This window comes from Chlorocebus sabaeus, chromosome 20 (assembly GCF_047675955.1).
Source record: "Chlorocebus sabaeus isolate Y175 chromosome 20, mChlSab1.0.hap1, whole genome shotgun sequence".
NCBI classification, from domain to species: Eukaryota; Metazoa; Chordata; class Mammalia; order Primates; family Cercopithecidae; genus Chlorocebus; species Chlorocebus sabaeus.
The window spans coordinates 101,954,948-101,978,837 of NC_132923.1; the positions used below are offsets into that span (position 1 = coordinate 101,954,948).

General features: G+C 40.6%; 1 protein-coding gene across 10 annotated transcripts in view; it reads right to left on the reverse strand.

The window, feature by feature from the left end:
- Positions 1 to 4,459: 4,459 nt before the first annotated feature.
- The window catches only part of ZMYM1 (zinc finger MYM-type containing 1), a 37,928-nt gene continuing 18,497 nt past the window's right edge, over positions 4,460 to 23,890 (reverse strand). For 5 of the 10 annotated variants that reach the window (XM_007979460.3, XM_073007507.1, XM_037996853.2 and 2 more), the window contains 6 exons: positions 17,245 to 17,419; positions 16,945 to 17,157; positions 12,445 to 12,598; positions 10,990 to 11,130; positions 10,772 to 10,815; positions 4,460 to 10,012 (listed from right to left, as the gene is read on the reverse strand). In XM_007979460.3, coding sequence (XP_007977651.2) covers positions 7,730 to 10,012; positions 10,772 to 10,815; positions 10,990 to 11,130; positions 12,445 to 12,598; positions 16,945 to 17,157; positions 17,245 to 17,419 — 3,010 coding nt within the window. In that variant the 3' untranslated portion in view covers positions 4,460 to 7,729. Of the gene's footprint in view, positions 10,013 to 10,771; positions 10,816 to 10,989; positions 11,131 to 12,444; positions 12,599 to 13,513; positions 13,684 to 14,120; positions 14,200 to 16,944; positions 17,158 to 17,244; positions 17,420 to 22,211; positions 22,309 to 23,890 lie in introns of those variants that run through there. The other 5 variants (XM_073007511.1, XM_073007510.1, XM_073007512.1 and 2 more) reach the window with 5 other exon arrangements.

The window sequence follows — 23,890 nt, forward strand, 5'->3', positions numbered from 1 at the left end:
TCATAAAGGAGAAATCAAAAGGAAAATTAGAATTTTTTATTCTTTTGAGATGGAGAAATGGCCAATTTTTTTTAAAAAAATTATTTTTTATGTTTAATTATTACTTTTATGTTTTAATTAATTTTTTTTTATTGAGATGGAGTCTTGTTCTGTCACCCAGGCTGGAGTGCAGTGACGTGATCTTGGCTCACTGCCAACCTCTGCTGCTGGGTTCAAGCGATTCTCGTGCCTCAGCCTTCGGAGTATCTGGGATTACAGATGCACGCCACCAGACCCGGCTAATTTTTTTTATTTTTAGTAGAGACGGGGGTTTCTCCATGCTGGCCAGGCTGGTCTCAAACTCCCAACCTTGGGTGATCTGCCCGCCTTGGCCTCCCAAAGTGCTGGGATTACAGGCGTGAGCCACCGTGCCCAGCTACTTTTATTTTTCCACCTATTTTGGTTTAGGACAGATGCCTCTGACTTGAACAGACCATCAGAGATGTGCAACATTAATTTTAGAAAACCACTCAGAGAGTGCTGAGCTCCCTTAGGAAACAACACAAGTTTCTGCTTTCCCACCACCCATGCTTTTGGGCCTGTGCTCGCAGAGAAGTCCTCTGTTATCAGGCTGGCTTCATAAGTCAGTCCCAGCATCTTTGAAGGCATATTGATGCTGAAATGGAAAGGGTTTCAGTGCAATCTCTTCCACTTTCATAGATGAAGCTCTAGGACAGAAGTAAACTTTCCTATTTACAGCAAGTCTTTGAATAATGTTTTATTCAACATCATTTGGTTATAACATTGATGAGAAAAAAATCTGACTCCTGGCTAGGGCCACTGTCTGTTTGCATATTCTCCCATGTTGGCGTGGGTTTTCTCCGGGTACGCCCACATCACAAAGCTGTGCATGTTTGGTTAGTTGGCATGTGTAAATAGTCCCAGTCTGAGTGTGAGAGTGTGTATGAGTAAGCCCTGCGATGGGATGGCGTCCTGTTCAGGGTAGGTTCCCACTTTGCACTCTAAGCTGCCAGGATAGGCTCTGGTCACTCATGACCCGACCCTGCACTGCTTATTCATTTCTGTGATGTTTATTCAGACTTTGTTCAAACTCATGTCTCCAGATCCTATCTTCTCAAGTTGTTTTTGCTTGCTGAGTAGTTTTTCATTAATTTTGGGGATTTCTTGGAATGAGTTTTTCTGATTAGATTCCATTGTTCGAAATTTTTCCTTGAGGGCATCCAGATCCTCCTTGAGAGCAACCTGCATCCACACCAAGCCAATATAGGCCACAACACAGGCAGCGAGGATGACAGAACCACAGAGCAGATAACAGATCTTGCAGCATCCTAAATAGCCTCCCTTGGCAAAGCAAGAGCCATTTCCAACCACACCGAATTCCTCTTCCTCCTGGGAGCTGGATTCAGAGTCTGAGTCAGGAGGCTCAGGGCGATGACTGCTTGGACCTTTCTTGGGCTTCTTTCTCTGGCTGTCCCCAGCCAAACCAATCAATGCATTGAGCTCTTTGGGCATTTTCATTTTCTTGTGTGGGGTAAGTGGAGCCCCGACTCCTGAGCTGCCAGGTGCGCATCGGATGCCCCATTCTCTTCCTGCCTTGGCAGCTGCCTTCCAGGGTTGGGGATCCTGGGCCAGGGCCCCTGGTCACTCCCACCTAGGGGTGGGACTGACCGGATCCGCCAGGGACTGGAGATTGAAGCCCAGAGGAAGCTGGATGGGGGAAGACACATAGAAATGGCCAAGGAGCTGATGACCCCAAAGGATAAGGCCTTGGGCGGGTGCAGAGCGTTAGTAAAGAGGGTGGAAAGGGACCTTTATCTCCCAAAGCGGGGAAAAAAGCCAAGTCAAAAATGAAGGGTTCTCAGCCCTGATAAGTAGGCAATACTTCTAAGGGTGCTGCTCCAGGAGCTGGGGAAGGGCACACAAAATAGATGTTTTGGACCTCGGGGGCAGAGTTTTCAATGGAGAGGGAAGAGAAACTTATTCTTGAGTGGGAAGAGTGGGGAGGTGTAGAGCAAGAAGGTGGGAACGTGTCAGTCCCTTCCTAGCAGGAGAGGTGGCGGCAGGAGGGAGCTCCCAGCGGCTACAACCCCAACACTGCTTGGCCGCGGAGAAAATGCCCAGGCCAGGAAGCCAGACGGGGTGTGTGATGATCACCGTTCTCTGGCCTCTGGCCTGAAAGTGAAGGGGGCCCGAGGCCGAGGAAGATCTCGAGCCCGGCTCTAAGGGCTCGCTCTGAGAGAAGCCCTGCTAGACCTCCGCCCAGCGGTCTGGGCCTGGGGGGCGCCGCGCCGCGGGCGACGGCTGCTCAGCCCACCAATAACGCTTCCGCCTGGAGTTTGAGGTCTCCAGCAGGGGCAACTCTCGGCCACTCATACGCGCAGGCCCCACGCTAGCCGGCCCCACGCTAGCCGCAACTCTGGCCCTTGCTCGGTCTCCGGCCGCCGCTACTCCCTACACGTTGTTGTTGTTGGCGGTGGCGGCTGCTAGCTCCAGACCGGGGCCATCGCCCCCGCCCCCTATTTTTTAAATATTTATTCATTGAGACAGTGTCTTACTCTGTCATCCAAGCTACAGTGCAGTGGTACAGTCACAGCTCACTACAGCCTCGACCTCCTGGGCTCAGGCAATCCTCCCACTTTTGCCTCCAAAGTAGCTGGGACTACAGGTGTGAGCCACCATGTCCAGCTACTTTTTTTATTTTTTGCAGAGACGGGGTCTCACTATGTTGCCCAGGCTCTTTTAGCTTGTTTCGAAACATCATGTTAATTTTCACCTGTTTGGTAGGGATTTACTTTGCTGTTTTCTATGCAATTTTGTATTATATTTCATAATCCTTTTTTGTTGCTTACTTTCATGTGAAATGCATTTTCCTGTACTTATTGGGAGAGACGGGCCAGAATAGCTTTTCTAGCCTAAAGGCTCATGAAGTTCTATTATTTTCACAAAGTGACTAAAATAGCCTAATACTTTGAGATGTTTCCTCTGCTTCTCTCTCACTTCTGTCTGTACCTTTTCTTTCCTTTACCTCTTACTGTCACTGTCCTGCTCAATTTGGAGTCTACAACCTCAGAGGAGTTTTGTTTTGGAATGAAGCTCAAATTTGTTAGTTTCAAGAGTTCATGAGAACCTAGACCACTACAATATCTTCAGAACTTAGCACTGTCCCCACAAACTCACGGGCAAATTGGAGTCGATAGAAACTTTCTGTGTTTTGGCTGTTGCTAGATTTTTTTTTTTTTTTTTTGAGATGGAAGTCTTGTTCGTTCTGTCGCCCAGGCTGGAGTGCAGTGGCAGGATCTCGGCTCACTGCAACCTCCACCTCCTGGGTTCAAGAGATTCTCCTGCCTCAGCCTCCTGAGTAACTTGGATTACACGCGCCTGCCACCACCACCTCTGGCTCATTTTTGTATTAGTAGAGCTGGGGTTTCACCATGTTGGCCTGGCTGGTCTCGAACTCCTGACCTCAGGTGATCCACCTGCCTCTGCCTCCCAAAGAGCTGGGATTACAGGCGTGAGCTACCACACCTGGTTCCAATTTTTTAAATTTTATTTTTGGCCTACCATGCTTTCCAGTGAAAACATGTTGACTTGGGGGCTCTCCTATTCTTAAGACCATCAGATGTCCCACTGCCTTTCCTCCATGGCTTTCTACACAGATGTCCCAAGCAGATCTTATAGCTGCTTTTGAGTTTATCACTATCTGATCATATTTTGGAATTGTGGATACCTTGTCACAAAGATTAGCAGTAGATGCCGTGCATGGATTTCTGCTTTAAGTCTCCTAGTTGCTGTTTTTATGAAGGGATTTGGGGAGATTAACAAATGACACAACTATTTCTGACATCTACATTTTTTTTTTTTTTTTTTTTTCTGCACCAGAGTCTCGCTCTGTCACCTAGGCTGGAGTGCAATGGTGCAATCATGGCTCACTGCAACCTCTGCCTCTCAGGTTCAAGCAGTTCCCCTGTCTCAGCCTCCCAAGTAGCTGGGAATACAGGTGTGCACCACCACGCCTGGCTCATTTTTTTGTATTTTTAGTAGAGATGGGGTCTCACCATATTGGTCAGACTGGTCTTGAACTCATGGTTTCAGATGATCCACCCGCCTTGGCCTCCCAAAATATTGGGATGACAGGTGTGAGTCAGTCACCACGCCCAGCCATCTATTTTTTAATGGACTTCTGGTAATCTTTTATTTAGGAATATTTATAAGTGATAATGGTTGTCTAAGAGGTAGTACTGCATGGTGATTGATAGGATGGGCTTTGGAGTCAGGCTACCTGGGTACAAATCCTAGTTTCCCCCGTATTAGTTGTGTAATCCATAATGTCTGTTTTTTTTTTTTTAGTTTCCTCTGTAAAATAATAGGTCGTTGTGAGAACTAAATGAAATAATATATGTAAAACACTGAGGGAAGTACTAGGTTACTTAATAGGCTAATAGGCATTCAACAAAGATAGCTGTTATACTTAAGTTTATTTTTTTACATTATTGGCTTTATAATAGACTACAAAAGAGTAGAAAACACTTGAAAATGAAAATAAGAACACCAACCTCTTGATTTTATGACAAGGTAGAAACTACAACTAAAAACAGCTGGAAAATGATGAAAAACACACATGGTTGACCAAGGTGACTTTAGAGGAAAGTTCATAGTCTAAAGCACTTCCATTAAAAGAATGAAAATATATGCAATAAGCATTCAATACTAGAGTTAACTGTCTTCTATTTTCTTTTTTTTTGAGACAGAGTTTCACTCATTGCCCAGGCTAGAGTGCAATGGCGTGATCTTGATCTTGGCTCACTGCAACCTCTGCCTCCTGGGTTCAAGTGATTCTCCTGCCTAAGTCTCCTGAGTAGCTGGAATTACAGGCACCCACCACCATGCCCGGCTCATTTTTTTGTATTTTTAATAGAGATGGGGTTTCACTATGTTGGCCAGGCTGGTCTTGAACTCTTGACTTTGTGATCCGCCTGCCTTGGCCTCCCAGTGTTGGGATTACAGGCATGAGCCACCATGCCCGGCCTATTTTATTTATTTTTTCTTTTTTTTGAGAATTTCGCTTTTGTCGCTCAGGCTGGAGTGCAATGGCACGATCTTGGCTCACTGCAACCACAGTCTCCGGGGTTTAAGCTGTTCTCCTGCCTCAGCCTCCGGAGTAGCTGGGATTACAGGCATGCGCCATCACGCCTGGCTAATTTTGTATTTTTAGTAGATATGGGGTTTCTCCATGTTGGTCAGGCTGGGCTTGAACTCCCAACCTCAAGTGATCCGCCTGCCTCGGCCTCCCAAAGTGCTGTGATTACAGGTGTGAGCCACTGCGCCAGGCCTGTTTTCTCTTTCTTAAGGTGGAAATCAGTTAATTAGGGCTGGGCATGGTGGCTTATGCCTGTAATCCCAGCACTTTGGGAGGCTAAGGTGGGTGGATCACTTGAGGTCAGGAGTTCGAGACCAGCCTGGCCAAAATGGTGAAACCCCGTCTCTACTAAAAATACAAAAAAATGAGCCAAGTGTGGTGATGGGCACCTGTAATCCCATTTACTTGGAGGCTGAGGCGGAAGAATCGTTTGAACCCGGGAGGTGGAGGTTGCAGTGAGCTGATATTGCGCACCCTACACTCCAGCCTGGGCAACAGAGGGAGACGCCATCTTTAAAAAAAAGAAAAAAAAAAAAGTAAAACAGGTATATAGAAGATACTAAGAGAATTTTTTCTGCAACTCTAGGCAAATGCATTTGAAAGAAAGCCTCAATGAAATGGATGTTCTCCTAGAAAAAGTATGTTTTCAAAATTGATGAGAGGGTAAAGGAGAAACAGCTGGAGAAAAGTGCCAGAGAAATAGTCTTAAAAAAAAAAATTCCAGGCCTAGATATATACACCATTTGATTCTTTCAAATTTTTGAATAACACATTTTCTTTGTTATTTAAACTTTTCTGGCGAGGCATGGTGTCTCACGCCATAATCCCAGCACTTTGCGAGGCCCAGGCGGGCGGATCACCTGAGGTCAGGAGTTCAAGACCAGTCTGGCCAACATGATGAAACCCCACCTCTACTAAAAATACAAAAATTAGCTGGGCGTGGTGGCATGCGCCTGTCATCCCAGTTACTTGGGAAGCTGAGGCAGGAGAATCGCTTGAACCTGGGAGGCAGTGGGTGCAGTGAGCCAAGATCACACCATTGCACTCCAGCCTGGGCAACAAGAGCGAAACTGTCTCAAAAAAAAAACTCTTCTCTAGTATAAATAGTCTTTTCTTTTGAGGTTACTTAAATATAGTTATATTTTCATAACGTGGCTTAGTAATTTATTGTGTCATCCAGCTGAGATGTATAAACCAAAAAACACAGCAATGACTTTAACATTTAAACAGGACAGTTTACAAAAAAGGAAATACAAATGGCTCAAACAAATAGATACCTAATTTTATTCTTGTTTGTTTTATTTATTTTTATTGTTTTTGAGACGGAGTCTCGCTTTGTCGCCCAGGCTGGAGTGCAGCGGCGCCATCTCGGCTCACTGCAAGCTCCGCCTCCCGGGTTCACGCCATTCTCCTGCCTCAGCCTCCAAGTAGCTGGGACTACAGGCGCCCACCACCACGCCCGGCTAATTTTTTGTATTTTTAGTAGAGACGGGGTTTCACCGTGTTAGCCAGGATGGTCTCGATCTCCTGACCTCATGATCCACCCGCCTCGGCCTCCCAAAGTGCTGGGATTACAGGCGTGAGCCACCGCGCCCGGCTCTTGTTTGTTTTAAAGAGATAAGGTCTCACTCTGTTGCCTAGGCTCTGGAGCATAGTAGTGCAATCATGGTTCACTGCAGCCTCAAATTTCTGGGCTTAAGTAATCTTCCTGCTTCAGCCTCCCAAGTAGCTGGGACTTCAGGTATGCACCACCACACTTTGCTAATTTAAAAAAAAAAAAAAAATTGTAGTGATGGGGTCTTACTATGTTGCCAACCTGATCTTGAACTCATGCTCTCAAGTGATCTTCCTTCCTGCATAGGCCCTCAAAGAGCTGGGATTATAGGTGTGAACCACCATGCCCAGTCCCCAACCTTATTCTTAATATACAAAATTCTACTGAGATTAAAATGCCGTTTTTAAAGTAAGAGATTGGGAAAGATCAAAACATTTGATAACACTTACAAAAATTTAATAGGCACTCTCATGCATTGTGGGTGGGACTGTAAATTGGCACAATCCTTATAGATGGCAATTTGCCAATATCTATCAAAAGTAAAAATGCACATATCTTAACCTAGTAATTCTAACTTTAGATCTCCAGCTTACAGTAACTCACTCGAGTGCAATATGACCTATATAAAAGGTTAAAAAATGAATCATTATTTATACTAGCAAAAGGTTAGGAAAAAACATGTCTGTCAGCAGGGACTGCTCAAATATATTATGGTACATTCATACAATAACATCTGCAGTTATAGACCAAGAATCAAGAAACTCTTCATGTAACGACATGGGACAATCTCAAAAATATGTTACACAGAGAAGACAAGCTAAAAACAGTATACACTGTACAATACCACTTAGGAAAAATATCTCTAGAGGGATATTTAAGGAAAAGATAACACTTTCTGGGAAGAGAAAATGAGTTCTAAAGGAGGGAAGAAAACTTCACTGTGTATCATTCTGTGTCTTTTGAATTTTGAACAATTGTGAAATAAAAACATTCCAACAGATATACAAGTCTTTTAGGTAAGTTCAAATGAACAAATATTATATTTCTTTCATCTGACTGATAAACTTTTCCACAATTTCATTGAGTCTTTCAGGCTCCATTAGTTTATTTACCAACTCCTGCTCAACAGCCATTAGGGCTGGGCCAGTAAGCTTTTCTTGTCCCAAGGTATTACATAAATATGTCTTAAGACGAGGCAGGGTAGAAAATGAATTCTCAGTACTTGCTGAAGTAATTGGCCAAGACAAAGCAATATACAATAGCTTTGAGAGACAAGGAATATTACTGTGAAGACCATGCTGAATAAACAAACAGCCGAGACTGACGAAGTTTATGCAATTATCATCTATGACAAAGTTGAGCTTTGCATAATGTCGATAAAATCTAAGTTCTGGGATAATGTCCTCATCAAGTTTATAAAATTCCTGAACATGTTTTGCTGTTGATTCATTTAATGGCTCATTCCATTTAAATAACAGTTCTGAAATTTGCTTTATTTTGCAATAATCAAACTCTGAAAAACATAACTTTAAATTTTGTAATATAGTATCTAATCCTTGGTAATAGATATTAATTTTATATTGTTCTTCTGTTGAAGTAGGAAAAAACGTATTATCTGAATTGCCAAGATCTACTGATTTCTGAATTTTTCTTCTTTTCTGAAGAGAAGGTTTTTCAACTTTAAAACCTTTACAGGTTATTTTTTGACATATTTCCTCTGCTCCATCCCAGATTGTTTTAAAGTATACATCATTTCTTTCAGATGATAAACATTCCAAAATTGCTTCTATTTTTGAAGACAAAGAAAAAATGTCTATGGTTTTATTTTGAAGCTCTTTGGAAAGAATTCCTGTAACACTCAGCACTCGATACAGGAATTTCAAACAAAAGACAAATTCAAATTTGGAAACCAATGTCAGCAAATGACTCAATTCATCAGCGAAACTTGTATTTGAAGAATGGCTTGCTATAACTTCCAGTGTTTCAATAATCTCTGGAAGAGTGTCAATCACAGATAGTAATGTACGATCATGGACTGTCCAACATGATTGTGATATATGTTTCTTGCATGTTTTGTTTTGACTTAGCCTACAAATGTTTCGAAAATTTGCCAACATTTCCCCAGACATACAAATAGTGTGGAACAAAGAACTGAGAGTTTTTAGAGCACTTCGGAGTTCTTTTACTTCTTTACAAAACCTAATTATTGATAAATCCAAAAAGTGTGCATAACAATGTATGTACAAAGCTCTTGGTTCTTCTTTCTTGAATTCTGCTGCTACTTTATTAAATTTTATTCTCAAATTAGTGGTGCTATCATAGGCCTGGCCATGTATTTTATCCATATCTACTCCAATTTGCTGCAGATAAGTTTTGATGGTGCTATGTAAGTGGGTCCCAGTCATCTCCTCAGTATCAACAAAACCCAAGAATCTTTCCTTAATTAAGATAGCCTTTGATGATTTTTGTGGGTATCTTACACAAACTGAAAGCTGTTCTTTCATGGCACTATTGGTTGTCTCATCACATATTATTGAAAACGCTGAGGAGTCATTGATCTCATTCACAATATCCTGCAACATTTCAGTCTTTATTATTTCAATAATATCACTTTGAATTTGTGTACTGTTATAGAAGTCAACTTGTGAATTCATAAGTCGAAATGTTTCTTCTCCTTTATCTTTTGCTCTCATTTCTAACAATTCTAAAAAATTGCCTTTATTCGCAGATGAAACTGACTGGTCGTTTCCTCTTAAGGGTAAACACTGCTTTCCAAGAAATAAAATATTTTCAATTATAAGCTTTAGGTACTTTTTATTTCCCTCAATCTGTTTCGAATGAATAGATAAATCATCACTGACAGCTCCATCACAAAATTGGTATTCTCTCCAAAATTCCAGTGACTTCAAATGCATTTCACTTTTTTCATGCTTTCTGAATTTTTCCAGAGTTTTTTTCCAATTAGAGGTTCCATGCGTTGCAAATGACTCTCTTCCACAGCTAAAATATTTTTGGCAGAACAACTGGCATGAATAACAGAATGCCACATCTTTTTTACTGTTTTCCAAACACTGAAAATCTGCACAACAAGATTTTTTAATACTTCTTGATTTACCTTTAACTTTTTGTACTTTGGATGTACATTTTGGGTGACATAGTTCATCACTTATTTTCATAGATTTCATATTGTCTTTTTGTACTTCTATACTGGAACCAATTGCATGCTGACTGAATACTGATGAAGATGGTGAAAGGCTTGGCTGTTCCATACTACTACTAGCAATAGCACTACTGGGTTCACTAGGTGAACTCTTAGAAAGCTTTGGGAGAAAATGGGAAAATAACATTTAAGAGTTTTCAAAAATTAATTAAAATATCAAATATATCTACTCTAATAACATAGTAAAATAAATGGCTGAGTTACAGTATGAGCTCCACTAGGGGGAAACATTAACAATTACATATAACTTATTTATTTGCAATCTAGATTCAGCATTAAATGTTTGAAGGACCTTTTGGTATGTAATTGTCATAAAAATAATTTTTATTGCTCAGATGACTCAAATTGCGTAGTATTTTTTTAAAAGAAGAACCCAGAGGAAAAAAATCCTTCTGTTTAAAACAATCTACACACATATAATACATACATTTAAAAATACATAAGAAATATATAAAATATAGAAATATATATATTATATGCATAAATATATATATATAAAACATCTGGGCCAAGTGCAATGGCTCACGCCTGCAATCCCAGCACTTTGGGAGGCTGAGGTGGGCGGATTTGAGACCAGCCTGGCCGACATGGTGAAACCCCTTCTCTACTAAAAATACAAAAATTAACTGGGCATGGTAGCAGGTGCCTGTAATCCCGGCTACTCAGGAGGCTGAGGCAGGAGAATCGCTTGAACCCAGGAGGTAAAGGTTGCAGTGAGCTGAGATCATGGCACTGAACTCCAGCCTGGGTGGCAGAGCGAGACTCTGTCTGTAAACAAACAAACAAACAAACAAAAAAATTCTGCTTATTAAAAACAGACAGTGGTAAAAAAAAAAAAAAAGGTTAAAATAAAACTTACCTCCACAATGACATCTGCTGTTGCTGTTACTGAAGAAACTGTATCTGTTAAAATAGAGCATAAATTCAAGATCTTACATACTATAACCTATAAAATAGCATCATAAACTATAATTGCTTATTTCATACAAGAAACAAAAAGGAAATTTAGCATATAGACAGATTTATCAAGTGTGACAAAACAATATTTATGTCAAATATCTTAACGTCAACTTTTACCTTGTAAGACATCAGTGTTCATGATGGGCAAGGCAACATCGGTGTCTGCCAGTGACACTATATTGCTTATAACTGGAGTCGTATCTTTCTTTGGAGAGAGAAGCTCTGTTGAAGTATCGTGCACCATGGAAACAACATTTACTGACAAAAACAAAAAGATTTCTTATAAACTAAGCGAAAACAATCATCAGAAAGTACTGTTATAGTAATATTGTTTCAAGAAATAATGCAAGCATCTAATAGCTTAAGGAATTGGTAGTTACTGAAGTAATTTTTATTAGGGCTTAGGAATAGCCAGGTTCTTTAGTATCATATTTATAATTACAACACTACACTGAAAATTTACACTTCTCCAATATTTTATGTCTTTTACCTTTGTGCACAATTTCCCAGTCCTTTTAAACAATTTAAAAGTTTAAATTATGAGAAAATTTTTCTGTGAAATTACTCATGAAGAAAAGAGATTCTGATAGAATCTCCTAATGGGCATCAATTTCAAACTCTTTCAGGATTCATAAACCTTAACATCAATAGGGTGCTAGGTTGGTGTCCCAGCTATTATTGCAGAAATTTCTGTAACAAGCCAGTTTGTATGACTTACAAATCCCAGAGGCAGCAGTCACTCTATGGTTTATGTAAATAGCACCACTGGTCCTATCCTGGGGCTTTTTGATGGAATACTTAGTTGGCTCAGATTATTTGTGCTTTTTTATTATTAAGTCCTAAAGCATTTACAATCACCTCTATTTCATGTGAAAAATGTAATGAAAACTCTTATTTTTACAAAGCAGGGATAAGTAAAACATTCTATATTCTAATAAAAGCAGTCTTGTAAATGGATTCAACTCTATATTGAGTGCCTCCTATGTACCATGTTTTGCAGTAGGTGCTCAATATATATTGATGTAAACATACATATGTTCATTTACTAAAGAATCTAAATAAAGACATGTATCTTTTAATTTTTATTATTATTATTTTTGAGATGCAATCTTGATCTGTTGCCCAGACTAGAGTGCAATGGTGCGATCTTGGCTCACTGCAACCTCCACCACCTGGATTCAAGTGATTCTCCTGTCTCAGCCTCCTGAGTAGCCGAGACTACAGGGACCCACCACCACGCCAAGCTAATATTTTTGTATTTTTAGTAGAGATGGGGTTTCACCATGTTGGCCAGGCTGGTCTCAAACTCCTGACCTCAGGCGATCTGCCTGCTTTGGCCTCCCAAATAGGCATGAGCCACCATGGTTGGCCTACAAATATTAACTCTCTGGTGGTAAAGTAGCCTTCCTTTTATACAAAAATACTGAAAAATAGTTCTTTGCAACAGGTTTAGATTGTTTTGACTTTTAAAAGTCAGTTTAATTTGAAAATGAATCAAGGTTATAAATTAAAGCCAAATAATATTATTTATTAATAATTACTAAACCCCTACAATTGCTAAACAAACATTACCTGAAGAAGATTCCATCTTAGCTTTACTGTATGCAGAGAAACAATTAATAGAGCAGAAAAGCTCTGTCTTCCCCAAATCACTGGTAGTCTCAATCATTTCATCTGAGGGCTTCAATGGTTTACAAGGAACAGATATAAGTGGTTTGGCAGGTTTCTGTTTAGAGATTAAAATAATATTCATATTTCTGGTATGTGATATATTGTTAATGAAGAAGAACCTATCACCACTGCTTTTAGTTGGAATATTAAAAAGAATAACAAGATAGTTTTTACATTTTCTTAAAAAAAGACACTACAGATTGCAATAACTAAAATGAAGAAAACTGGCAAATTTGAAAATTATCTTTATTATTTATCAGATATATTTAACAGCAATTATAATAATAATACCTATGAAAGCAATAAGGCTGGGTGTGGTGGCTCACGCCTGTAATCCCAGCACTTTGGGAGGCCAAAGCAGGCAGATCACCTGAGGTCAGGAGTTTGAGACCAGCCTGGCCAACATGGTGAAATCCCGAGTCTGTACTAAAAATACAAAAAATTAGCTAGGTGTGGTGGTGAGCACCTGTAATCACAGTTACTCAGGAGGCTGAGGCAGGAGAATCACTTGAACCTGGGTGGCAGAGGTTGCAGTGAGCTGAGATCGCACCACTGCACTCCAGGCTGGGCAACAAGAGCGAAACTCCATTTCAAGGAAAAAAAGAAAAAGCAATGAAGAAAGTGGTCACAGAAGAAGTTAATCATTTCAGGCAGTCAAAGCCTACTGGATAAACAAAGCCCTTATATAGTTATAGATCTATCCTCAATGGTAGCTTGGGAATTAACTTGGGAAGATGTCTACTGATGCTGAGGAGGAGCCAGGAAGGAGTGCTTAACACACTTTATAAGATACTGTGGGAATAACTGTTTTTCTAGGCTAACTTCATGGTAAAAATTACAAGCATATTGTAAGAAAGCAGCATATAAGCAATAGAGAGTATAGAGTATTCTGAGTTGAGTAAGTAGTAACTGTGCAAAAGAAAGGATATAAGCTTTGAAAGGCAGGCATTACTGCAAAGATTATGCTCACCATCTATTCTTTCTAGTCAAACAGGAACCAATATTCCTGGATTTCAGAATATGTCAGAGCCTAGGCACAGTGGCTCACGCCTGTAATCTCAACTTTCAGAGGCTGCAGCAGGAGTATCACTTGAACCCAGGAGTTTGAGACCAGACTGGTAAAATAGTGAGACCTCATCTCTAATAAATAAATAAATAAATAAATAAATAAATAAATAAAAATAAAAAATTAGCCTAGTGTGGTGGCGTGCGCCTGTGGTCCCATTTACTTGCGAGGCTGAGGTGGGGAGGATCATTTGAGCCCAGGAAGACAGAGGTTGTAGTGAGCTGAGATCATGCCATTGCACTCCAGCCTGGGCAACAGAGTAAGCCTCCGTCTCAAAACAAGAAAAAAAGAAAAATTAAACATCAGGCTGGGTATGGTGGCTCCTGCCTGTAATCCCAGCACTTTGGGAGGCTGAGGCAGGAAGATCATTTGAGCCCAGGAATTCGAGACCAGCCTGGGCAACAAAGTGAGACCCATCTCTACAAAAAACACAAACATTAACCAGGTGTGGTGGCGCATGCGTGTGATCCCAGCTACATGGGAGGCTGAGGCAGGAAGATTGCTTGAACACCTGAGGTTGGGCCTCCAGTGAGCTTTGCTCACACCACTGCACTCCAGTCTCCAGCCTGGGTGGAAAAGCAAGACTCAGTCTAAAAAAAAAAAAAAAAAAAAAAGTCACTGATGGAATAAAACTGCTTTCGGAGATACAAAGTACACAGACAGGCTGGGTGCCGGTGGCTCACACCTGTAATCCCAGCACTTTGGGAGGCCGAGGCAGGCAGATCATCTGAGGTCAGGAGTTCAAGACTAGCCTGGCCAACATGGTGGAACCCTGTCTCTACAAAAATTAGCTGGGTGTGGTGGCGGGCACCTGTAACCCCAGCTACTTGGGAGGCTGAGATGGAAGAATTGCTTGAACCCGGGAGGCGGAGGCTGCAGTGAGCTGAGATCGTGCCATTGCACGCCAGCCTGGGCAATAGAGCAAGACTCTGTCTCAAAAAAACAAAAACAAAAACAAAACAAAAAAAACCCCACCAAAGTACACAGACAAAAAAATACATATGTTTTATTTTTCTGTGAGAGAACAGGATATTGGCAAAGGCACAACAAAACAAAAAGGATAATTTTGAAAATTTCTATTTTTATCCTTTATTAGTATGAAAAACTTTTATATTTTGAGAAATCTTAACAATTTACTAATCTTTAACATTAATCAACAATAGTGGCGCCATTTATTTTTATTTATTTATTTATTTTTGAGACAGAGTCTTGCTCTGTTGTCCAGGCTGGAGTACAGTGGTGTGATCTCAGCTCACTACAACCTTTACCTTCCCTAGGTTCAAGCAATTCTCCTGCCTCAGACTCCTGGGTAGCTGGGATTACAGGCATGTGACACCATGCCCAGCTAATTTTTGTATTTTTACAAAATTTAAAAATTTTCTGGTCCCAAGGCAGGATACTCTCAAGATGGGGGCATTCTGCCATAGAAAAGATGTGAGTCACAAATGATCTATTTGAATTATGGCTTGTTTTGACTCCCATCTTCAACTGCTTTTTTTTTTTTTTTTTTTTGAGGCAGAGTCTCACTCTGTCGCCTAGACTGGAGTGCAATGGTGCCATCTCGGCTCACTGCAATTTCCGCCTCCAGGGTTCAAGCAATTCTTCTGCCTCAGCCTCCTAAGTAGTTGGGATTACAGGTGCCCGCCACCATGCCTAGCTAATTTTGGTATTCTTAGTAGAGGCGGGTTTTCGCCATGTTGGCCAGGCTGGTCTCCAACTCCTGACCTCAGGTGATCCGCCCACCTCAGCCTCCCAAAGTGCTGGGATTATAGGCGTGAGCCACCGCACCAGGTCAACTGCTTGTTTTTAAGGAAATCTGTATAGGGAAAGAGTTGGGTCTCAAAACATGATATGAACAAGCAACATATCTAAGAAGTCCCACCTCATCTCATTTGCTCTTTCTCTGTTCTCAGAAGCACCCACCCAGAGCTCGTCTCATCAGAAATAGGGACAAATAATCCACATCTCATTGGATTATTTCCTCCTATGACTGATTCAGAAAAAGCATGTGATATTTTTTGTTTGTTTTTTTAAAGATGGGTTCTTGATATGTTGCTCAGGCTGGTCCTGAACTCCTGGCTCAACTGAACCTCCTGCCTTGGTCTCCCAAAGTGCTGGGATAACAGGTGTAAGCCACCATGCCTGACCACATGTGACATTCTTGATTCATCTTTGCATTGTTTGGTATAAGAGTTAAACACTTGCCGGGCGCAGTGGCTCACGCCTGTAATCCCAGCACTTTGGGAGGCCGAGGCGGGTGGATCACCTGAGGTCGGGAGTTCGAGACCAGCCTGACCAACATGGAGAAACCCCGTCTCTACTAAAAATACAAAATTAGCTGGGCATGGTGGCACATGCCTATAATCCCAGCTACTAGGGAGGCTGAGGCAGGAGAATTACTTGAGCCTGGGAGGCGGAGGTTGTGGTGAGCCGAGATCGTGCCATTGCACTCCAGCCTGGGCAACAAGAGTGAAACTCCGCCTCAAAAAAAAAAAAAAAAAAAAAAAAAGAGTTAAACACGTGGAATTAAAAACAAAAACATGGCTAGGTTCACATCTGTAATCCCAGCACCTTAGGAGACCAAGGCAGGAGGATCAGCTGAGCTCAGGAGTTTTAAGACAAGCTTGGGCAACACAGTAAAAGCTTGTCTCTACAAAAAATTTAAAAATTAGCCAGGTGTGGTGGCGTGTGCCTGTAGTCCCAGCTACTCGGGACGCTGAGGTGGGAGGATCACTTGAGCTAAGGAGGTCAAGGCCACAGTGAGCCATGATTGCCACTGCACTCCAAGCTGGCTGACAGAAGAGAAAGACCTTATCTCAAAAAAATAAAAAAAATAAAAATAGCTGGGCACGGTGGCTCATGCCTGTAGTCCCAGCTCCTTGGGAGGCTGAGGCAGGAGAATTGCTTGAACCCGGGAGGCAGAGGTTGCAGTGAGCCAAGATTGTGCCACTGCACTTCAGCCTGGGCAAAAGAGTGAGACTCCTTCTCAAAAAAAAAAAAAAAAATAAAAACAAAAATACTTTCATGTTTGGGTTTTATTGACCAGCAGACTTGTTATTTTTGCTATACTTATTTGTAGTTTATAAACTGGCTCCAGCCTGCTTGCCTTTTCTTTAAGATAACATAATCAATCTGAGATTTAGGAAAATCTCCATATAGCATTTATCATGAATTCTTATGCAAGAAGAAACTGTTAAAAAGTCTTCTATTTCATCTTCATCAACTTACCAACTGATATTATTCCAAAGGGTACCAAAAACTACTTCCCACATTTTCCTAGAGTGAAACCATTCATAGGCCAGTTAATAGAAGAAACCATAGGTCTTTATTCATACCTGCTTATATGCTGTAATGCTCTTTGAACTATTAAAGTAAAGAGACTGTCCTTCCATCTGAAGTATGTGAGACAGACTAGAGCTGGTGTAACAGTAAGTGCCACAGTTCTCACAGCAGTTCATGATGAAGTTGTTAGCAGAGTGAAACTTTGAAAGGCAGGCATTACTGCAAAGATTATGTTTCACATTCTGGTATTTTACTTCATACTGAATCTAGGATTTAATAAAAAGATTCAGTAAAAACTCTGATATTTAAGCAGAATCATCAGAATCCCTGTAAAGGTTATAATTGGAACTTACAGTAGCAGTCTTCTGGCACATGCTGCACTTGGTCATAATGCTATTAGTACATATGGTAACAAATGGTTTTCTTTTTTCTTCATATGATGAAAGACAAGATAGGCTGCAAAAAGTTTTGCATGAGGTAGTGTCTTCCAGTTGAACACTGATCACATCCTTTGGATTTAAAATGTCTCTAAGAATAAATAACAAGGACACCATTAAACAGTTTAAACACAATTATAACTTCTTCCTCTTTATAAACAAAATAACCTCTCAAAATAGAGTAAGAACATTAGCCTTGAAATGAGAAAACCTGAATTTGGTATCCAGTTCTGTCACATTTATACTCCCTAAATTTTAATTTTCTCATATATAAAGCACATCTAATAGTGCAGTTTTGTTTTTTTTTAAGAGATAGGGTCTTGCTATGTTGCCCAAGCTGGCCTCAAATTCCTGGGCTCAAGAGATTCTCCCACCTCAATCTCCCAAGTAGCTAGGATTACAGGCACATAATGCCACCATGCCTGACTTTGATGGTGCAGTTTTGGAGACTAGCCAGCCTGTAGTATTAGGTGGTGCTAGTGAAAACCAAGGGATCACATATTCACACGAGCAACTCTAGAATCTACAGGACAGAGAATCTCAAAGAATAGTCTTCAAATACCTGGGCGGGGGGAGTCCCCAACATCAAAACTATTTTCATAAGATGTTATTTGCCTTTTCACTGTGTTGATGTTTGCAACATCACTTTGCCACTGATGTTGCAAAGCTAACGGTAGGACCTTGCAATCCCACTCCTTGGTAAACACCCAAAAAAACTAAAAACAGGTAAACAAGCACATGTACATGCATAACAGCACTATTCACAATAGTCAAAAGATGAAAACAGCCCAAATGTTCATCAGTAAGTGAATGAATCAATAAGCACATTGTGTTACATACGTACAGTGGAGTATCATTCGCCTATTAACAAAAAGAATAAAGTACTGATACATGTTACAACATGGACAAACCTTGAAAATATTATGCTAAGGGAAAGAACCAGACACAAAGTCACTGCACTCTAGCCTGAGCAACAGAGTAATAATACCCTGTCACAAAAAAGTCATATATGATTCCATTTATATGAGATATTCGGAATAGATGAAATCTATAGATATAATGCATACTGGTGGTTGACAAGCACTGGGGGTAGTGCGAACTTGGGAGAAACTGTTTAGTGTTTAAGGTGTTTTACTTTGAAGTGATGGAAATGTTTTGGAACAAGATAGAGGTGATAGTCACCCATTATGAATATACTAAATGCCAATGAAATGGTTAATTTCTTGGTATACAAATTTCACTTCAATGAATTTGGAAAAGAAAAAAGGCAATGGTGGGTAAAACTGTCAGAGCCTTAGCAGAAATCAAGGCAGTGGCATCAAAATGTACTAGTATTCATGTTATTCCCTGCTACACATTCGCTGCCAAAAAAAATTTTTTTGGAAGTATCAGTTTCACTTAAGGATGTACTCAATGAAATAGCAAAATATTTTAGATTATTTAAACTTCATCCTTAAGTACATTTAAAAAATATTCTGTCTTGGCCAAGTGGTAGGGTGAGAAAAAAAAAATTCTGTGTGACAACATGGGACATAAGCATAAAGTACTTCTGCACACCAAAGGATGATGGTTGTCTCAAGGAAAAGCCCACATGGAAATGTTGAGTTATAAATGGATTAGCCACTTTTTTCATGCAAAACATTTTTACTTCAAAGTACTATAAACAGTTTACTGTAAATAGTTTAAAGACAAACTATTACCCATAAGTGGGTATCTGCAGATATTTTCTTGAAAATGAAAAAAAATGAGACTGCCACTTCAAGTAAAACAACTGACAGTATTTATCGCCAACAACAAAATGTTGGCTTTCAAGTGATAAGTAGAATTTGGAAATCTTGTATCTTCCAAATTCAACTTGATCGATACCCAAAACTTAAAAACTTTTCTGAGACTAGTGGTGATTTTTAAAATACTGCATAATAAAATATGAGAACATTTAGAAGATCTGCAGAACTCGGTGAACCAATATTTTCCAAATTACAATAGCATATTATAAAAATCATTCACGTGTAAAAGATTCATTCAAAGTACAAGATAAATTAATGAATTTTAACATAACAGAGTGCAAAAAGTTCACTGATCCACATGGTACAAAAAGTTTGATCCCACATTGCAACTAGCCTTTAAGAAACTACCACTTGATTTTTGGTTGTAGTATCAAAAGTATCAAAGAACGCCCACAACGATCTAAAAGCCTATTAAAACACTCCCTGCTTTTCCAATCACATATTTGTGAGGCCAGATTTTCTTCAGACTTCAACCTAAACGACATTTTGCGATAAAGCGAAGGCAGAAACAGATAGAAAAATCCAGCTAGATGTAAAGTGATTTGCAAAACTGATAAAACAATGATATTTATCAATTTTTTAAAAATATGGGTATTTTTCATTTAAAATGTCATTTAATTTTTGATACAGTTAATATTCATAATCTACATAACTAAAGCTCTTTGGGTCTTCAATAATTTTTCAGGGTATAAGAAGTCCTGAGACCAGAAAGTTTGAGAACTGCCACTATAGAAAATATCTATATACTTAACAGCCAGGCGTGGTGGCTCATACCTTTAATCTTGGGAGGCCAACGCGGGCGGATCACTTGAGGTCAGGAGTTCGAGACCAGCCTGGCCAACGTGGTGAAACCCCATCTCTACTAAAAATATTTAAAACCATTAGTATTTTGTGATCAATGTTTTGGGAGTTATGAACACAACACTGTAAAATCACAGACCACAGAAGAATTAATTTGGGGAGCGGGTGGTTGTAAAAGGAGAGTGAGGAATGGTGTGGGAATAGACAAAAGGTAAAGATATTTGAGGCATACCTTTCAGACAGAATAAAGACACCAGTCAGATGGGAAGGGAGAAGAAGAAACTACATCAACGACGCATGGACGTCTGAAAATGCTTCCTAGTTTTATTGCTATCAGCATACTAGATTGCTGGCTTCTAGTGATCTACTAAAGCTTTATAAAAAATTAAAAAATGAATGTTGGTCAGGCACGGTAGCTCACATCTGTAATTCTAGCACTTTGGGAGGCCGAGGCAGGCAGATCACCTGAGGTCAGGAGTTGGGGACCAGCCTGGCCAACATGGTAAAACCCTGTCTCTACTAAAAATACAAAAATTAACTGGGCATGGTGATGGGCACCTGTAATCCCAGCTATTAGGGAGGCTGAGGCAGGAGAATCTCTTGAACCTGGGAGGTGGAGGTTGCAGTGAGCCGAGATCCTGCTATTGAATTCCAGCCTGGGCAAAAGAGGGACACTCCGCCTCAAAAAAAGAAAAAAAAAAAAAAAGAGAATGTTGGTTGGGTACAGTGGCTCACGCCCATAATGCCAGCACTTTGGGAGGTCAAGGCAGGAGGATCACTTCAGCCCAGGAGTTCAAGACCAGCCTGGACAACATGGTGAAACCATCTCTACAAAAAAATACAAAAACTGGTCAGGCAGGGTGGCATGTGCCTGCAGTCCCAGCTACTCGGGAGGGTAAAGGTGGGAGGATTGCTTAAGCCCAGGTGATCGAAGCTGCAGTGAGCCAAGATGGTGCCACTGTATTCCAACCTGGGTGGCAGACAGAGATCTTGTCTCAAAAAAAAAAAAAAAAAAAAAAGAAAGAAAGAAACGCCAACAAATTAGGAACAACTTTCTGATAAATAAATCAAACCTAGTGCAGGGGCCAATTTTGGGCTTTATTGATTGCATTCAGGATTTCTGGTTGGTTCCAACTGAGACACTAAAGTGAAGAAATGACACTTAAATACACAGTTCCCAAGAACAAGTCACATCGTTTTTTTTTTTTTTTTTTTGAGATAGGGTCTCACTCTGTTGCCCAGGCTGGAGTGCAGTCGCACAATCTCAGCTCACTGCAACCTCTGCCTCCTGCGTTCAAGCAATTCTCCTGCCTCAGTCACTGGAGTATCTCAAACTCCTGACCTCCAGTGATTCTCCTGTCTTGGCCTCCCGAAGTGCTGGCTTTACAGGAGTGAACCACCTTGCCTGGCCCACAAGTTGCATCTTTCTAGTAAGATTTAAAATGTTATCTTCAAAGTGATCTTCCATTTAGTCCATGAAATAGAATAAAAACTGCATTGACTCAAAACAGATATTAAATCATTCCTATAACAGAAATCTTAAAAAGTAATTAAAAATCAGGCAGGGTGTGGTGGCTCATGCCTGTAATCCCAGCACTTTGGGAGGCCGAGGTAAGCAGATCACCTGAGGTCAGGAGTTTGAGACCAGCCTGGCCAACATGGCAAAAGTGCATCTCTACTAAAAATAAAAAAGTTAGCTGGGCGCAGTGGCGTACGCCTGTAATCCCAGCTATTTAGGAGGCTGAAGCAGGAGAACTGCTTGAACCCAGGAGGTGGAGGTGGCAGTGAGCCGAGATTACACCACTGCACTCTGGCCTGGGTGACAGAGTGAGACTCTGTCTCAAATGAAACAAAACAAAACAAACAAACAAAACCGAAAACCAGCACGGTGGCTCACACCTGTAATCCCGGCACTTTGGGAGACCAAGGCAGGAGGATCACTTGAGCTCAGGAGTTTGAGACCAGCCTGGGCAACACAGTGAGACTCTGTCTCTGCAAAAATAAATAAATAAGTAACTGAAAATTATTTTCAGTTCAGGATAGTTTCACTGGAAGATAAAAAACCCCAGAAGACTAGCTAAAATTTATATAAAAGGCTAATTAATGTGGAAATTTTAAGTTTTGAAAAAAGCACAGTCTACTCTGAATCATGGATGGCGTTTCCCAGCCTAAAATTTACTACCATCTTTCTACCCACTACAATATAGTATTTTTAATTTAAAAATTTTATTCTAGAGGAAGTAAAACTTATCTTATTTTTACTCATATTGGATTTTCATGCCTAGGAGAACTTACACACTAAATCTTTCCTGCTTCAGCCTTTTTCAATCTGTCTGGGACATCTGCTGAAGATGTGTAGTGAGTCTCTAAGGTCCCTTCCAGTTTTATGATTCTGCAGGGAAAGAAAGCAGGCTGAAGAAAGTACTATATGGCCCATAGCAAGAAAGTAAAAAGACAAAAGGCTAGTATAGTATTGAAGGGTTGAAAAGCAAAAGAGAATGTAAGTAACCTTCCATAAGACCTGAAGCAACAGATAAGAACTGAAGCAGCAGCCAGAGAAGCTGAAGCAACCCATCAAAAGGGTTTGTGAGTTTGTTAAGAAAATAAGTTAGGCCGGGCGCGGTGGCTCAAGCCTGTAATCCCAGCACTTTGGGAGGCCGAGACGGGCGGATCACGAGGTCAGGAGATCGAGACCATCCTGGCTAACACGCCCCCGTCTCTACTAAAATACAAAAAAAATTAGCCGGGCGTGGTGGCGGGCACCTGTAGTCCCAGCTACTCGGGAGGCTGAGGCAGGAGAATGGCGTGAACCTGGGAGGCGGAGCTTGCAGTGAGCTGAGATCCGGCCACTGCACTCCAGCCTGGGTGACAGAGCGAGACTCCGTCTCAAAAAAAAAAAAAAAAGAAAAAGAAAATAATAAGTTAACATTTATTGAGTTCTTATTACCTGCTAGTATTATTCTGACCACTTAAATATACTATTTAATGCTCATAATTCTTTTGTACATTTATAAAAACAGATACGAATACTAAGTAACAAAGAAGTTCTCAATAGTGATCCAAATTTGGCATGTATAGGAATCACATGGGGATAAATGCAGTTCTGAATCAGTAGGTCTGGGTGAGACCTGAGAAAGTGCATTTCTTATTTTTTCTTTTTGAGACAGAGCCTCACTCTGTCGCCCGGACTACAGTGCAGTGGCCCGATCTCAACTCACTGCAACCTTCGCCTCCTGGGTTCAAGCAATTCTCCTGCTTCAGCCTCCCAAGTAGCTGGGATTACAGGCACACGGCACAGCACCCGGCTAATTTTTTGTATTTTAGTAGAGACAGGATTTCACCGTGTTGCCCAGGCTGGTCTCAAACTCGAGCTCAGGCAATCTGCCCGCCTTGGCCTCCCTAAGTGCTAGGATAACCGGCATAAGCCACCGTGCACGGCCTGAAAAAGTGCATTTCTAATAAACTCTTGGGTGATGCCGATCTAGCAACTCAGGTATGAAACTTTGAGTAGTAAAATATAACTAAACAGAAGCAGCAAAATTCAAATTATGGCAACCTGAGTCCAAAACAAGTATTATTTGGAAGAAATTTGTTATATTTAGAAGCACTGTGGTTGCCTATGAATTTTCTTGTTCTGAACAAGAACATTTAAAAATTAGCGTATCCTAAGTGCTAACAATCATAATTATACTGCCTTAGGACTCTCAAAGCCAAAATGACACTGATTCTTCACATATTCTCACATAAGTTTTTAAAAGATTACATACAGTCATGTAGGTTTATCTATGGCCATCAATTTTTCAAAAGAATCACTTCATTTACCATTATAAAAGAAATGTAGTATTATTCTACATCTTGAAAAATCCAAAATAACTGTCATAGGATTAATTTTTTAGTAGGTTGCTCCCTATACAGTTAAATAGAACAGAATGGATAAACAATAATCCCACTTACAGAGAATTTCAAACGAAAAG